The 17349-nt window shown below is 45.6% G+C and overlaps 1 protein-coding gene across 8 annotated transcripts in view; it reads left to right on the top strand.

The window, feature by feature from the left end:
* The window catches only part of NAV2 (neuron navigator 2), a 409147-nt gene that overhangs the window by 315010 nt on the left and 76788 nt on the right, over positions 1-17349 (top strand). For all 8 annotated transcript variants that reach the window (XM_077964833.1, XM_077964832.1, XM_002799608.4 and 5 more), the window contains 3 exons: positions 7347-7485; positions 15382-15673; positions 16365-17067. In XM_077964833.1, the coding sequence (XP_077820959.1) occupies positions 7347-7485; positions 15382-15673; positions 16365-17067 (1134 nt within the window). The remainder of the gene's footprint in view (positions 1-7346; positions 7486-15381; positions 15674-16364; positions 17068-17349) is intronic.

The raw sequence follows: 17349 nt of genomic DNA, 5'->3' as shown, positions 1-17349 counted from the left end.
ACTGTAGCTATGTGCTGCAATCTATAAGATACTCACTAACCGTGCCATCTTCCCGATGAACTGGAGGGCTGCTTGCAGTCATTCTACTGTGGTTTGAGTCTCATCCTTCTGATGAACTCTGCATCCTAAGACTCCTTTCCATCCAGGGGAAAATGGGAGTGGAATAATATACATAGTGTGCCTACTACAGTGCCTGGCATATTTGGTAACGCTGTCAATGGTGGCTTTATGTATTAGGCAAGATTGTGTCCTCTTTCTTTGGGTAAATAGCATGGTCTGGTGCAGACACTCTATTGTGAGTTGAGTTGTAACACCTCTATACCAGAGTTTGCAAACTCAAATTGCAGGACCAAGCAGGTAGCACATGTAAACTGAAAGGCTCCCATGGGGATCCTATCAAATGAGAGAACATACTTCTGTCTAAAAAGGGCTGCTAACTACTCAGGGCTAGCTAAAAATAATAATCTGAGAGGTGAAATCAGCAATGAAAAAGCCCAGACATTAGAAAATGGAGTTACCTGTTTGGCGGCTTTTACTGAACGAGGGGAGACCATTCAGTGTGGAGACCTCCAGTATGCCCACTTGCCTTTGTACCAACTTTTCTCTGAGCATAAATGTAAAGGATGTCCATTGGAAAGGAACCTTTGGGATGGCTTAGTCCAGCTACTCCATTATAAAGAAGAGAAGACTGGGGCCTGGAGAGGATGTGTCTTGTCTGAACCTTCATGGGTGATAGTTCTGTGGAACCCTGGGGCTAAGGCCTGGCTCTCCATGCTCCTGGCCCTTGCTGTGTCCATGCCTTGAAGAAAGCAGCATTGCTAAAACTGTTGGTGGGCCTGGGCTTTGGAATGCTGCCAGAAGAGCTCCTTGTGCTCCAACTTGGCTGGTGGCTTTAGGAGATTTGGGAGGCTATAGAAATGATGTTTGGAACCAGTGTTGTTTCCACTTGGTGCCCTTTGCTCATCTCCCTGTTTTATGTCTTCATTTATGTCTAAGCTATGTTGTCTATTATGTCTACTGGGTTTATGGTCAAGGCAGGGAAAACTCTGAATTATCGCTTTATCCCCACCGCCTTGCACAGTGCCTGGCACACAGGGGCAGTGGCTCAATGAATGAGATGAACAAATGAATTCAAAGCCCCTGGCTAAGAGTCTAAAAATGTTGAGTTTATGAGAAGAAACAGAAAATGTTCCATGAAATTCTTTCCACCTACACATTGGCTAAAAATAGGTGAAGGTTATTTTAAAATCTGATCACTTATAACTCCAGTTACGTTCTTATCTCTGACTTGATCAATGTAGGACATTTCATTAGTAGAGAAAAAGGTACATGGCTGTGATCTGGCTAGGAAATAATGCTTTTGTGTTGATTGTTCTGATGAATCAGTGGAAGTATCTTCTAGCCATTTCTCTAGCTGTTTCAGCCAAAGAAGTTAGGCATATCTGTTATAGGTTGTCTTAAAATTATTAAAAAACCAAAAATATAGGGAAACCAGCCAAGCTCTGTTTCCCATATTCCTGTTAGTTTCCAGGAGGAGGCCCTGGGGTTCTTTTGCTTATTTCTCAAGGTTGTCAAACACAACGCTCTCTCCACCAACATTTTCAGAGCAATGTTGGAACTGCTTTGAAAGTTTTATGGTGTAGAGTGAAGGTGAACTGGAGTGGCAAAAACTGGTGAGGAGAGAAGATGCCACCTTAGGTTCATTTATTCTTCTAGTCATTCATATAAAAATCATTGATTCATTCAAAAAATGAAATCTGCTTTAATACTTTTTAAAATATCTTATTTTTAAGAGTGCTTTTGTGCCCAAAAAATAACTTCTTAGAGTTAACTAGGATTTAACATTTAATTGAAGTTTTAGGTTTTTTATCTAGATTTTCTTACAAATTTCATCTATAAAACAAGTATTTTTTTCACAAATTAAGATCATTTTCACTTGTTATCAGTTAGTACTTTATTAATTCAGGCAACAGATTATACTTACCTGCAAAATTAGTACTGTTTGAAAGCTTGGATAATTAAATTTTAGTAAATATTTTAGACTGCATTCGTAAAGTTAACATACATGGTTTCCTTAAGCTCTTCAGATGTCTGACAGGGTAGATTTACCAACCAAACAAGCAAAATCTTTCTAAGCACTTAAGCAACTCTTGCAAATCAAATAAATTAAAGTTATAAATGTCATAAATTATTATCATAAACATTTCAATTCTTTTTACAACCTTAATCCAATTCTTAAACATTTCAGCTTAAAAGTCTCAAGTAAAAAATCAATAGTCATTTAAAATTGAAATCACAAGACTGTTTTGTCAGATCCTGTTATATGCTGTGTATTCTTTTACATGTTAAAAATACATACAGATTAACCCAATGATCACAAAGCCTTAATCTTAATATTAAGATTCACTTCATCATTCTTTTTCATCTTTTTAAATGTTTCCCAGATTTAAAATCACACAATATGAAATGAGGGTAGTTGGTTTATCATCTCAGGTGGGCTCAGCGCCATCATATGGTTTTTCTCCATCAGCTTCAGGACCAGGACACAGGAATGGTCAAATCCTCCTCCAGGAATGATGGTTCCAGAATCATAGTTGAGTACACTGTAGTTCTTTCTGCTGTGTGATCGGGGTCCCCAAGCCACCTCTCTGGAATTTCATTTCACCACATAGTAAACATGAATTCTCTAGGTTCCTTTCAAGTTGCTATCTTAATCAGTTTTTGTAACTGCTTTCAACATTTATTGCCCGATTTGGGTCAGTGGACTTTTGTGCCTCATCCCAGGTTGTACCTAATTTCCTTTGCCACTTGATTAGATTCAACCAGTGTCCTTACTGCCTGAGTGAATTCTGCATGCTTTCCACATTTTTCCCGTCTGACTCTCAGCCACATGTCTGGAGTTATTTTACAAACAAATTACGCTTCCCCATTAGTTAGCATGAGTATGCCAAGTGACAAAAAGCAAAAGAAAGGAATTTACTATTTCTCATGGCTGGCTCTCCCAGGGGTGCTTCTGGCTTTCAGTACGGCTGGATAAGGGCGCTCAAGCAATGTCAAAGGCACACTTCCATCCCTCTCAGCTCTGCTTCCCTCTGTGCCGGCTTCCTTCTCAGGCAAGTGAGAATCAAGTAGCCAGTGGCAGCTCTAGGCTGTATTGCATTTTTCTTCATTTTTGCTTTTTTTGTATGTGTGCTTCATTCTTCTCAGCGTTTCCTGTGTAGTCATATAAGTTTGGGGAATGCTCCTTTAGGCAAAGTTATAGTGATCTTTACTGGACTTCACAGCTGTTAAAATGCTGAGGTACTGTTTACAGTGTGAATCTCCAGGAAAGCAGGAGATTCCACATTCCCTTCTTAGGGCAACATTCTTATCACAGAGCATCTGGTGGAACTGGTTTCCCTCAGAATACATCTGCAAACTCACTGGCCTAATCTTGGTGGCTCATGATCGTTTGTACCCCAAATGGGAAAAGGACAAGTTAGAACTAAGCGACTTTATGTCAAGATGAACTTGCTAGTATCCCAGAGATCCGAAAGCAAAGGAGACGTGGCTGGTTTTCCAGCTGCAGGGGCAGCTTCGGTTTCTGACCACAGACAGCTCTGGCAAATATCGACGCTGCCCTTGCTCATCATGGCCTTCCCTCGCGTCACTCCCTTCATCCGCATCATAAGTGACTCCCACTCTCACCCATGGATTAGATCCCTGGCTTCCCCTCTTCTGGGTGGCTCAGTTACAAAGGCTTCCTGTGAACTCAGGGTAAGCCCAACAGTCCTCCAGGCACTGACATGGGAAGAATCCTGTGTATCAAGGGCCACATGCCCCTCTGGAATATTATCTTGGTGTTGAAAGGACACAGGGGAAGAACGGTTACAATTTCAAAGCACAAAATCTAGGACTTGGATTCACGAGCATCTGTTACAACTGCTCTCCTTCCTCCCTGCCAGCCACGGTCCTCTCCCACCATTCCCCTTTCTTCTTCATCAAATTATGAGAAATTTTAGATACATTAAATTCCTAACCCCAAAGAGCAGGTGCAAGAAAAGACCCATTTAATCACTAGAACAAATTTGAGTCCTTTTCCATCTGTGATGCCACGCTTGCCCCATCAGATCCTCCTGTGGTTACCAGCCTAGGCGAAGCAGGCACGGAAGCTGTGACCCTGCAAAGAATCAGTGGGCAGGGAGCCAGGCTTAGAATCCTCTACTGGTGGCAAGTTTGCACCAGAAACTTGTTCTGTCTCGCCTCTGCACGTTGAGTTCATCAGGAGGTATTTAAGGAGCATGGAGTATGTCTCTGGAGATGGAAGGGACGTGGCCCACTGAATGAACTTGACATTGCTGCCACATTGCCCATCAGTCCTCACGGCCTCGGTTTCTTCATTGTGAAACACCCTAAGAGTGACTATGAGAGTATGCGCAAATGTTGAATAGTTTGGCATGTGGCACAGGCTCAGTGAACAGCCGTTGTTGCTACAGAAGGCAGCATGACAAGACTAGAAGGAGCGCATATTCTGCAATTAGATATTTTGCTTTTTAAACCCAGTTCCAACACCGAATGGCATCGGTCAGTGTACTTACTCTTTCTGCCTCTCTTCCTTCATTTGTAAAATGGACAGGATGATACCTACCTTGCAGGTATGATATGAGGACTGGAGAAATCTATAACAATAGATTTAAAGTACCCAGCACAATGCCTGATCCATGATAAGCACTTAGTTGTTATCGCTAAGCAGGCCCCTGCATATATTTGGAAGATAGGACAACCCTTGGTATAGAGAATAGCTAGAAAACTGCCTAAGAATGTATAGAAGCAAATACAAATGTGTGACACTATGTAGGAATTCAAAGTAGGAGATGATGTGGGTGGGCTGGAGTATTTGGAGAAAACCTTAAAGAAAGAATTTGGAACAGGATGGAGGGCTGGGCACAAGAAGTAGAATTACAGGAGTGAAGTGTGCAGAGTTCCAGAGCTGCTGGACCCTTGTGGATTCATCCACAATAAGCCCCTTTTGAGCCCTCGTTCTCCCTGCCTCATCTTCCCTCCTTGGGACCACCCTCACATTCCCCCACATTTCTATGCAATGTTCCAGATTGGGTTTTGGAAGCCAAATAGTGTTGAAGGAGAAGGTGATGAAAACAGGTTTTTAATAAGCCTTTGTCTTCCTGCCTGATCAGCAGAGCTCAGGATGTACAGGCAGGTATCTTCCAAGCTGCTGGAATGAGCTAGAACTTTGGGGTTATGTGTGTGTGTGGCAGATGTGCTCTTGGCTTTCAAATCTCAGCCACTCAGCATTTCCCAGGTTCCACGCTGCCACTTTGTAGGGCTTTCAGCAAGACAGTGGAAGACTGAGTGCTAGAATAATGAGGTTAAGTCAATGGTTTGGTATCAGACCTGCCACTCCTGCTGAGTGGCCTTGAACCAGGCTGCCTGGCCTCCCAAGCCTGGCTTCCTCCTGAGAAAGTGGGCTGTGTCACATCTGGTGTGTGCTGAGAATTGACATAATACAAAACTGTCTGCAGTCACAGTAAAGAGGGTAGTTGGTTCTGGAATCAGAATGGCTGGATCAGGATCCACTCTGCCTCTTCCTAGCCCTCTGACCTTGTACAGGGTATCTATTTTTTTCTAAGCCTCACTTTCTCTACCTGTGCAATAGAAAAACAATAATACTTACCCTTTCCCCCTATAGGTCAATTAGAGTAGTGTCACACTGATCTTGGAAGCTTGCTTTATTGTCTACTCGACTTCTCACTTCTATGAGTTTTGATCAGCAAGTTTTGTTGTTGTTGTTGTTGTCGTTGTTTTGAGACAGAGTCTTACTCTGTTGCCCAGGCTGGAGTGCAGTGGTATGATCTCAGCTCACTGCAATCTCTGCCTTCCAGGTTCAAGCAATCATCCTGCCTCAGCTTCCCAAGTAGCTGGGATTATAGACATGTGCCACCATACCTGGCTAATTTTGTTGTACTTTTAGTAGAGATGGTGTTTCCCCATGTTGGCCAGGCTGGTCTCGAACTCCTGACCTCAGGTGATCCACCCACCTTGGCCTCCCAAAGTGCTGGGATTACAGGTGTGAGCCACCATGCCCAGCCCTCGATTAGCAAGTATTTATTGACCACTTGCTACGTATCTGCTACCCGATAGCAAACAAATGAGTAAATGCCACAGGGTGACATGACAGAGTGTGACAGGCTTGATGTTCTGAGAAGGTAATACTTCAGCTGAGATCTGAAAGATGAGAGGAGGCAGGGACAAGCATTCAGAAAGAGGGACAAGCAGCACAAAGCCTCGAAGAGAGCAGCCTTGGCTTGAAAGGAACAGAAGTGCATGTGATCAGAGCCAATCGCAGTGGAGAGGGGTACAAAACAGGACTGGGGTAGGAGGCAAGCTCAGAGGGTCTTGAGAGGCCATATAGAGAGTTTGGACTCTTAATTATCTGAGAAGCAACTCACGGGTATTAAGCAGTAGAGTGACAGGATATTCTGACTGCTGCGGGGGGATGGACAATTAGGGAGCAGAAGCAGACCACAGAGACCACCTGGCTTTTTAGCAGTAACCCAGGCACCGTCGACAGCACCATGAACTACAGGGTGGCAGTGGGGGCAGAGAACTGCACGTTTGGATACGTTTTGGAAGCAAGGTGATAGGACCGGGTGCTAGATTAAACGTGGTGGTGGTATTGGCAGGTGGGAAGATGGTAAAGAAGAAAAAAGAAAGAAAGAACCATTGCTAGGAGATTGGACTTAGGCAGCTTGGGACTGACCTCATTCGGTTGGAGGGTTGGGAAATGAAGAACATCTATTTTAGATGTCTTTGGGGATATTATTAGAGTTAGAGCTGCTAACCAAGTTGACAGGTTTCTCCTGACTGTTGCCACTCTCCCTCCCTCGGCGTTTCATTCTGGGAGTGAAGTCTGCAGAAGTCATACAGCAGCTCTGCCCTCTGACCCCGACAGGTGCCTGCTCCGGAGTTCTTCCCTGCATGCTTTTAGCTCTAGTCTCCAGACTCACTGCCCCTACTCTGCCACTAGGCCTGGGAAGGAACAAATTGGTTTCCATAAAGTTCCCAGGATGAAGTTGAGGATGGGGTAGGACATGGGTAGTGTCTGTAGCCATCTCTGCTATGGAAGCACTTAGTTTGCGGAAGGTACCTGTCAGCCTCTTCACCCAGCTTCCAATCCCAGACAGCAACAACTGACATGGAGATGAGTCACATCTGAGGCAAAAGAGCTTTGTCCAGGGCTTCGTGGCAAAGATTGGATCTTTTCGGGGATAGTGTGTGTTTGTCTGTCATCAGCCTGAACTGGAACAGCCTGAGGTTTTGGTGCTCAGGATGTGTGTTTGTCTTGGCAGCTGGGACGACAGCAGCTCCGTCAGCAGTGGCATCAGCGACACCATAGACAACCTCAGCACTGATGACATCAACACCAGCTCCTCCATCAGCTCTTATGCCAACACACCTGCCTCCTCTCGAAAAAACCTGGATGTGCAGGTGAGGAACATAGGCCCTCCCAGGCTCCTCCAGCAGCCCCTGGCAGCAGGGAACCTCGGGCTTGTGGGATAAGAGGGCCATCTGGGGCAAGCAGAATCTCCAAGTTGATGAGATGAGGCCCAGCCTCCTGCTGCCTCTGCTCTCACCTCCTGACCCTGACCTCTGTCCACAAGGGAGGGGTCAGGCAGGGGATGGTGGACACGGGAGCAGGGAGCCTTCACCACCCTCACTGTGTGGGCTTGTGAAATCACTCTTCCTCCCTGGACCTTGGTCTCATAATTTGTTTAAAAACAACAGAAAAGGATGTTGGACTTTAGCAGTTTTCGGCCCGGAGTGTGTGTCTCTTATTTGCCGCAGCGAGCCACTGCTATCCGGGGGCACGTCTCATCCCTCTAGGAGGATGGGGTGGAAATGAAGATTGAGAACCCCGGACCGGAAGGCCAGGATATCCTGACCTGTGGTTGAGAACTCTCAGTCTCTGGGTTACATTCCCCTGCTGACGTGTTTTATTTGGCCCACAGTATTACCCTTCTTTTAAACTAGATTTCCTTTCAAATTTTTAGAATTACATTATTTCACATGAAAATGTCCTTCTGGTTGCTCTTGAGAAAAACGATATTGCTTCCTTGAGCCTACATTCTCCATGTGGTGGCAATCAACAGATGTCCCAGTATCCAACCCCCTTAGACCAGCCACTGCTGCTCCAGTGTGCACAGCTGCTACCTGCTCGCCAGCTGTAATCCTTAAATTACCTGCCTGACCCCAAGGCACTGGAGTTTTCCATTCCTACTTTAAGCCTTCAGATTTCACATTTCAAATGTGGTATAGTTTCATGTGGACGTGTTCACTGACCCTCAGACCATTCCTTCATGATTGGCAAGAGGTGGTTCTGAAAGGCCCATTTTACTAGTGAAAAACTAAAGTGCCATCCTCACAGCTTGTCCCCAGTTTGGGACTGACCAGCAAGAGGACTGGCCAGCTGTGGTGGCAGTGGCGTAGTAGGCTGGAATTTTTTTCATGATTGATCCCTCCCACTTGTAGGTACCCCTCCCCCATCTTTGGCGAACCCTTGGGAAAATCTGTTTGGGACAAAGTCTCAGAGCAACCTTGCGGGGGGCAAAACTAGCACTGCCCCGACTTTCACTCCCTTTCATAGCCTCTTCCTTTCTCAACTGTGCTTTACTTTGTACAGATAGGAGCTGATTTGGAAATCGATTTTCTTTTAAAGGTGTCTCTTTGACAACAGGGCTAAAAAAAAGGATGTATCAGAGTGGGGGAGTAATTCTGTCCCACAGAAATGGAAATGTTTACTGCCTGATGAAATACATTCGGTGTTGCCCCTGGGATTCCCAGTTACTTCTTGCATTCTTCTTTTGAGCCAGACTTTCTGATTATTGTTCAGAAACCCAACCTAGTGATGGTGGGTCGTGGTGGTTGTTTTGAGAAACAAAAACTCCCCATATGACTAGAAAGGGGGTCATGAGTAATGCTCTGTATCTTAATCTGAGCAGTGGTTATGTAAGTATGTTAATTTTCTAAAATGTATTCAAGCTATGTATTTAAGATTTGTGTACTTTACTGTACGAAAAGTAAACAAACAAAACCTAAGCCACACTTCCCAAACCGATCACTGTTTGATCAGTGATTAGATGCAAGTCAGAAGTGCCAAGCCAGGCTATGTTCCTGCCACCTACCATACGCCAATTGTTTACAATAGACACCAGTTTTCCTTTTCTTGTGAACACTAATTTTTTTTTTCCTGAGGCTCATTGTATATTCAAGATAAGAACAACCAGACTGTCCTTAGATACTAAGGAGGGAACCAAGGAATTGCTCACCTGCATCTATGTATTCAGGAGGCAGGCTATTTATTAGAGAGAGAGAGATCTGTGAGGTTCCCTTTTTGACTTACAAGGTAGGAGAGGCTTGCTCCTGAGATGCAGCTGGAGCCAGTAAAACACTGTATTGGAAGAATGTCCTTGTCTTTGTTCCCTTCCTGCAAAGCTGGAGTTGAAATCTCTGCTTCCACACTGATAAACACCTCGGATTTGTACATGATTTCCTAGCTGATACAGTTGAATTTGGCTAATGCCAAGGCCTCAGCTCTTTAGACCAGCTTTTTGCTTTCATCTTGTAAATGTCACATCAGAAAAGGTTGCAGGATTCTGCACAAACATGCCTTTTGATCAAGATCAGAAGTTATTTTAAGGGATGTAAATGGTTTACTATTCATTGGGTAGGTTTGTTTTTCCTATAAAACTACCTGAGTTTAAAATATTGAAATGAAAACTAAAAAAAGTAGGTCTTAGAGTAAACTAAATACAGATTACACCAATAGTTACTAAGATTTCTAATGCAATGGTTTCTTTAAATGGATTTTTAGTGACATTCCCTTTGTTCCTGTCCAGGGAGCATCTCAAAATATTTGAATCAGCATAATTCACAGGCTCCCACCCTCCTCCCTCATATCACACTGAGGAATGCTAAGGGCCATTACTCCTGTCTGAGCAGCATCAGGCAATGGGAAGATGTGTGTTGCACCCTTCCCAAGAGCTGCGCCTTCTGTGCTCTGCCTCATTTGGGTTCCTGTCACATATTGGTTTACCCTGGAACGGGGGCAGCACACAGTCTGCCAGGCAAGACATGGGGAGGCAGGGAGAAGTGGCTCAGTGTGTCCAGCAAATTGAGGACAGGTTGCCTGCCTAGGTTTTTGCTGTTTGAAAAGCCTCTGAGAAATAACTAAAGCATCCCAGGAACAGAGAAGTTATTGTCTGGAAAACCTAAGAAACAGCCTCATGTAGCTGATTGAAAGAAGAGGAGACGGATCATTGGGAATGGAGATTCCCTTTGTCTGTGAGGGACTCCGCTATCACTGGGGACATTGAGGAGCAATGGAGAATGCCTCCTACAGAGCACAGGTGCCCAGGTGCCCAGCTGTCCAGCATCAGCTCCTGTGCCCACTGTTTCCTCGGGGCCAGGCAGAGAATCCCCTGCTTCAGGCCCAAGAGCCTCTTGAGCAAATCCTCCAGGAGAGCTGGTGAGTCTGGTTGGCCAAGCCGATTGCAGTGTCAGGGAGTAGGTGCAGACTTGGAAGCCAGATGATCTTGAGTTGTATCCTCACTCTTTGACATCCTTGGATGAACTAATCACTCTCTCCAAGCCTCTGCCTCCTCATCCATAACATGGTGCTAATTAGATGCATCTCCGAGGGTGAGCGTGAAAATAACAGGGAAATGCTTTATCAGCACATGCTTCTCTAGGTGCCTGAGACTGGATGGTTGCTCAGAAGTTACTTTCTTTCCTTCCTCCTTCCCTCCATTTCTCTTATCTCTCCCTCCCTTCCCCCCTCCTCTCCTTCCCTTCCTCCCTCCTCTCCTTCCCTTCCTCCCTTCGCAGCCCCTGCCACCTGGGTTGCTGTTCCTCTGCCTCCAGACTCCATTCATGTCAGTAACTAAAGGTTGACTATGTTCTTAATGTATTTTGTTTGTGGTCTCAAAGCAACTCATCTTATTTGGCAGTATTTTATTTTGAGGACAGATGTTGGTGGCAAAGGGTTTTAACAAACACAGGCGACTCCCTCACATATTCATCTGTGCATTCAGTATTTTCTCTCAGTTCTGTGGAAGTCACCGTCCCAGGTGCTGAGGAGCAAAGATGCACACATCAAGATTTTCTCTCATTTTCAATGCCTGTGAAATCTTTAATAACATATGGGGAGGAAAAAGATAATTCCATGTCAGTTTATTTTTTGCTACTCAGGGAAATAAAATTCTGAATTATGTGGCAAAGATTCCTGTCTTGTGTGGCCTTGAATGACCCTAGAGCTCTCTAGATATTAGCATGGATGTAGGGATGGGGTTTGGCTGGGGGTAAGGAGGGGTGCCCCTTTCTGCTCACCCGCTGGGTAAGTTACTTTTCCTCTTCAGCCCTGTATTTTCCTGATGTGTAAAATGTGGATAATAACAGAGCCTGAGAGGATAAGATGAGTTCAGGATGTATGGGGAGGGACACAGTGCCTGGCAGGATGACTGGCAGGCGATGGTGTTGATGCTGATAATTATCTGTATGGTCACTGAGGCTCAAACTTGAGCCAGCTCAGCATCTAGATCTGCAGGGGATACGGCACAGGGAGGGAATATCCCTGCCTTCCAAAGGCCTGTGGCCGAGTAGCAGAAGAGACAAGTACCTGTTCTCCCTAATTCTAGACAAAAGCGGGATAAATGATGAAGATAGACAACAGAGTGCTGGGGATTTTCAGAGGCAGGAAAGTTGGTAATGAAAAGAACCACTGTTTATTGAGTCCTCCCACACTGAGTTCATTGAGTCCACCATCAATGCTGTAAGAGACCTATTTATTATCATCCGTGTTTTATACATGAGGTAATAAGTTCAGATAAGTGAGGCAATGTCCTCCAAGGTCATGCACAGCAAATGAGTGGCAGCACCCAGCACTTGAACCCAGATCTGTCAGACCCAAAGCCCACACTCTTCCCCCACATCATGCTCCTCAGGCCTCACCTCTTGCTCTCAGAAGATCGGCCTCACTTCTGAAGTTCTTTGTGCATGGCTTCTTTCCTCACCTTCCCACATGGATATCAAATGACTATATCGACTTCCAAGAACAGGCAGAAGATAACCCTTCAGAAAGGAGGTCCATTGAGATGGGAACAACTGGCAGAGGCACGGAGGGGAAGGCAGGATAGAACTCTTCGTACATCCCAATGTGGATGTCCTGCTGGCTGGCCCCGCTGTTGTGAGCTCTGGGAACAGAGAGGCTGCGACTTCCTCATTTTCAATCCTAAGGGGTGCCACCTTATAGTCTGGCACATAGATCATGAAGGATTCAGAGTGGAGCTGGGAAGGTGACCACCCTGGACCTAGCTAGGGGGATGTGATGACTGGATGATTGTTCTTTCCAGAGAGAGAAAGTCAAGCCACATTCCCAGGCCAGGGGCATGTGCGCTGTCCCTGCCACTGATGGAATTGGAGTTGTATGGGTCCCACCCAGAGACTAGGCTAGAGCTGCTCTAGAAGCTCTGGGGTTGGGGAGTCTGCCCGTATGGAAGGAGAATCTTCTGGGTATAGATATTAGGTGCTACTGAGTATACACAAATGTATCGTATACCTGGACTTATCCTCAGGGAGGGCAGTGTGGCATGGTGGTTAAAATGTGAGCTTTGCAGTTAGACTCCCTGAAATCCCTGCATCTCTACTTCCTCACTGTGTGATCTTGGGAAATTTTCTTTTCACTCTGTGCCTCAGTTTTGTCATGTGAAATTGAGACTATTAGCTGTAATTTCCTCATAGGTTTTTGATAAGGATTAAATTTAATGATACATATCAAGCACTTTAGCTTAGTGCCTGGGACATAGTAAGTACTTAATAAATTGTAGTTGTTAATGCTACTAGTATTAGCACCATTACAATTTGATTGGGGGGGAAATAAGTATAGGAACATTAAAAGAATAAATAATGCAGTAACCCAGGATGTGGCATGTGCTAAATTTTCAGTAACTCTTAGAGCATATTAGAATATGTTAAAATGTACTTGAATGTAAGCTCCATGAGGTTAATGATTTATACTTACTCATTGCAGTATTCCTAGTGCGAATCAGCTTTCCTGGCATGTAGTGGCACCCAATAAATATTTGTGAAGTGAATGTTCCAAAGCCAAGTTATTTTCTGCCTCAGGGCCTTTACACATGTGGTTCCCTCTCCCTGGTATGCTCTGCCCCAAACCCTTCTTTTACTAAGTAAGTTTCTTCTCTTTCTTTAGGGTACTTCTTTTTGAGCTGATCACTGTCGCCTGCCCACCTCATTGTCATCTAAATTAGGTCAACATCTATATTTCTTTCTCAGACTCTTTGTCCTTTTCCTTATAATAGTCTTCGTAATCTACAATTACACCCTTGTTGGTATTTATTTATTCAATCTCTGCTGCGTTTAACTGAATCGTAAGCTCCACGATGGGTGGGAAATCAGTCTTACCCCCAGATTCTCTGACCCTCCGTGGTGCCTGGCAGACAGCAAGCATGGAGTAAATTCTGGTTGGATTAATGTGCTGAAAGTGTTTAGAGGAAGGAAACTGACCTGCGGTAGTTGGGACAAAGAATGGGCAACTTTAATTTCTGTGAGACTGAGATAAAGGTATAAGAGTACTTGGTACTTAACCCTTTCTGATTAAATAGAGGCTGAGATCAGATAAGATAATTTTGTTAATGTCTGTTGTGGCCTGAAAAGCCTGTGTTCCTTGGCTGGTTCCTTGGCTCACTCATTCGCTCTTCAAGCTTTGAGTGAGCTCCTGCCCTGGGCCCACATGTAGGAACTCCCCTCTCTCTGTCCCTTGCCACAGCTGAATGATGAGCTTCTCATAGTCAGGAAGTGTGTGCTTGTCCTCCTCATATCTCTGATGACTAATACTTAGCTAGAAAAAAACAAATGAAAGAACTCATAAGGTGTCTGTAATGGACAAGTGGAATTCATAAGGGGAGAAGGCGTTGGGGTGGTGTGGGGGAGGCAGTTGAACTTGGGCTGCCTATCTGTTTTTAGCTTTTATCCCATTCAGCCATTGTATTCTATGGAGGAAGGCATTTGTTCCATTCTTGGATGACAGACGTTAGGCAGATTCTTGCCAGGTGTTCATTTTAATTTCCTATCTTGCCTACTCTCGGTAGTTAAGCATTGCAAATACGGGACTGGTATCTTAGTATACCCACCCTGAAAGCGCTTCTGACCTCCCTTCCCCATTTACTGTGCTGACATCCTCCAACTAGCCTCAAACCCCAGGAGGCCTCCAAAGCATTCTGGTCAGCTTTATGCCTTTTAGCTGCAGGAGATCATTAACGTCACACTTCTGTCCCCTTCTGGGTTTCATGGCCAGCAGGTCAGGGCTCTTCCAAAGAAAGCTGGCTAATTATATCCCTTGTCAGAACAAAATCCCACAAGGGGAGCAAAGCAGTGGTGTATAAATAATGCTGGGATCGGAGCAGGCACCATTGGCTCTCCACATTTGGGGGAAGTATCATTTGAGGATGTGCTTCCCCTCTGCTCCTGGCTCTCCCTGATTTGAGTAGAACCAGCAGCCACCCTTGCTCACTTACTCCCTTGCTTGGTGTGTTAGATCCAAAGATCTCACTGCGGTGGAGTGATGGGAAGAAGGCAGAACAAAGGGAAACGGGCCAGGAGACTGGATGCTGGTTAGAGATTAGCATCCAGAGTTGGAGAGGCTTGTTCAAGTGGCAGAAAATAGGTGGTGGCTGAATTCCCACTGCATCTCCATCTGCTCTGCCCCTTCCCCTTGATAGGGCGCTTTCCTTCTTTTTTCCTGGGCCCCTTTTCCTCTCTTCCCTGACTCCTTTCTTTTGCTTTTCTTTTTGTCTTTTTTGAGACAGAGTCTAGCTCTGTCACCCAGGCTGGGGTACAGTAGTGCAATCATGGCTCACTGCAGCCTCCACCTCCCTGGGGTGATCCTCCCACCTCAGCCACCGGAGTAGCTAGAACTATAGGTGTGTGCCACCACACTCAGCTACTTTTTCTATTTTTTGTAGAGACGGGGTTTTGCATGTTGCCCAGGCTGGTCTTAAACTCGTGGGATCAAGCGATCCTCCCACCTCAGCCTCCCAAAATGTTGGGATTATAGGCATGAGCCACTGTGCCCGGCCACCTCATTCCATTCTAAGGATACATTGATATTATTTACTTTCCTCGGATCAAAAAAAAAAAAAAAAAAATCAGGCTTTCTGACAAGATAACCAGAGTACAAAAGTCCAAACATCTTTAAAGTAATGATTATTTTTCCCTTAACTACTCCAGTGTTTTGGCATTTTTGCCTTTGGAGTGAGGGGCTCCCCAGCCTGGGACTTGGGAAGGACTAATTCAGAGAGTCTCTGTCCACAGACTGATGCTGAGAAGCACTCACAGGTGGAGAGGAATTCACTGTGGTCTGGTGATGATGTCAAGAAATCAGACGGAGGCTCAGACAGCGGCATAAAAATGGAGCCAGGTTCCAAGTGGAGGCGGAATCCTTCTGACGTGTCTGACGAGTCCGACAAAAGCACGTCCGGCAAGAAGAATCCTGTCATCTCCCAGACAGGCTCATGGCGGCGAGGCATGACAGCTCAGGTGGGCATCACCATGCCAAGGACGAAGCCGTCAGCACCAGCAGGCGCACTGAAGACCCCGGGAACTGGTAAGAGGCCGGAGCTGTCTTGGCCCTACAGTTGTCATTTGGAAAACCAAAGCCATAGTTAACTCTAGCAAGGACTTGACATTATATATTTTGTCTCAGGATTTATACTCTGCTAACAACAAGCTTCCATAAACTTTCACATCCCTACCTTTTTCTAAGTGGAAGTAAGTATGGGAGCCTCTTAAGCTCTGAAGACGGTTCGGCTGCTGAGACGTATTGAATTGGTTTAACTAGACACTGGGTGAGTTAATGCAGCCAGTTCAGGCTACTAAACAGCATGGATTTATGAGCTGTGGGTATGGTGAGTTGACGTTGTTCCTGACTTAGGGGATATTTATAAACAAGGGCAGGGGTATCCCCCTGGACATGTTAGGGACAGCCCTTTAATGGACAGAGGGTGAAAGGTCAGAAAAGGCAGGGGGTTATTTCCCCCCAGACATATCAGTGATTGGCTGGCTTTGCTTTATCCCGGGTAAATTTAGACTGCTTTGCGAATGAGTAAAATTATTGACATTTCCTAAAAGGTTCACAGTACATTAGGAGACTATATTATTTTTATAAAAAGCTCTTTCCTCTGCCTCCCCAAGGGAAAAGTGAACCAGCTCTTCAGAGGAGGGGGGCATCTTAAACAGACGAGATGGATGAGCTGGGCTCTTGGCTTGCAGGCTAATCTTGCTGATCTCTCTCTTAGGAAAAACAGACGATGCAAAGGTGTCTGAGAAAGGACGGCTTTCTCCTAAAGCCTCCCAGGTGAAGCGCTCCCCATCAGATGCAGGCCGGAGCAGTGGTGACGAATCCAAAAAGCCCCTCCCCAGCAGCTCTAGGACACCCACTGCCAATGCCAACAGCTTTGGGTTCAAGAAGCAGAGTGGTTCCGCCGCCGGTCTGGCCATGATCACAGCCAGTGGGGCCACTGTCACCAGCAGGTCAGCCACACTGGGCAAAATCCCAAAGTCGTCTGCACTCATCAGTCGGTCTGCTGGTCGGAAGTCAAGCATGGACGGGGCTCAGAATCAGGATGACGGGTATCTGGCCCTCAGCTCCCGGACAAACCTTCAGTACCGGAGTTTGCCGAGGCCCAGTAAGTCCACCAGCCGGAATGGGGCTGGGAACAGGTCTAGCACCAGCAGCATAGATTCCAACATCAGCAGCAAGTCCGCAGGCCTGCCAGTGCCCAAACTGAGGGAGCCTTCCAAAACAGCCCTAGGCAGCTCTCTACCAGGTCTGGTCAACCAAACAGATAAGGAGAAAGGCATCTCATCCGACAACGAGAGTGTGGCTTCCTGTAACTCGGTGAAAGTGAACCCGGCAGCCCAGCCTGTGTCCAGCCCGGCTCAGGCTGGTCTCCAGCCTGGAGCCAAGTACCCAGATGTGGCCTCTCCCACACTCCGCAGGTAAGTGAGTACATTAATGGTGCTGAGCAGAACCAGAATACAGGGAATGGATTTAGTAATTTCCTGTTTCTTAGTTGAAGCACCCTCTGTTTTTCTCCACTTTAGTCCTCCGGTAAAGCTGTTTAGGCAGATCCTGCCGACGGTTTTGCAGTTGACTATTTTCCCATGTTGGGATGAAAAAGTTAGGCCTCTGGAATCAATCATCTTGGAATCAAATCTTAGTTCCATTTTAATTAGCTGCCATATAACCTTTCTTAACAATTCTGCCTTAGTTTCCTCACC

This window comes from Macaca mulatta, chromosome 14 (assembly GCF_049350105.2).
Source record: "Macaca mulatta isolate MMU2019108-1 chromosome 14, T2T-MMU8v2.0, whole genome shotgun sequence".
Classification (NCBI taxonomy): Eukaryota; Metazoa; Chordata; class Mammalia; order Primates; family Cercopithecidae; genus Macaca; species Macaca mulatta.
This window is presented reverse-complemented; position numbering and strand designations above follow the sequence as displayed.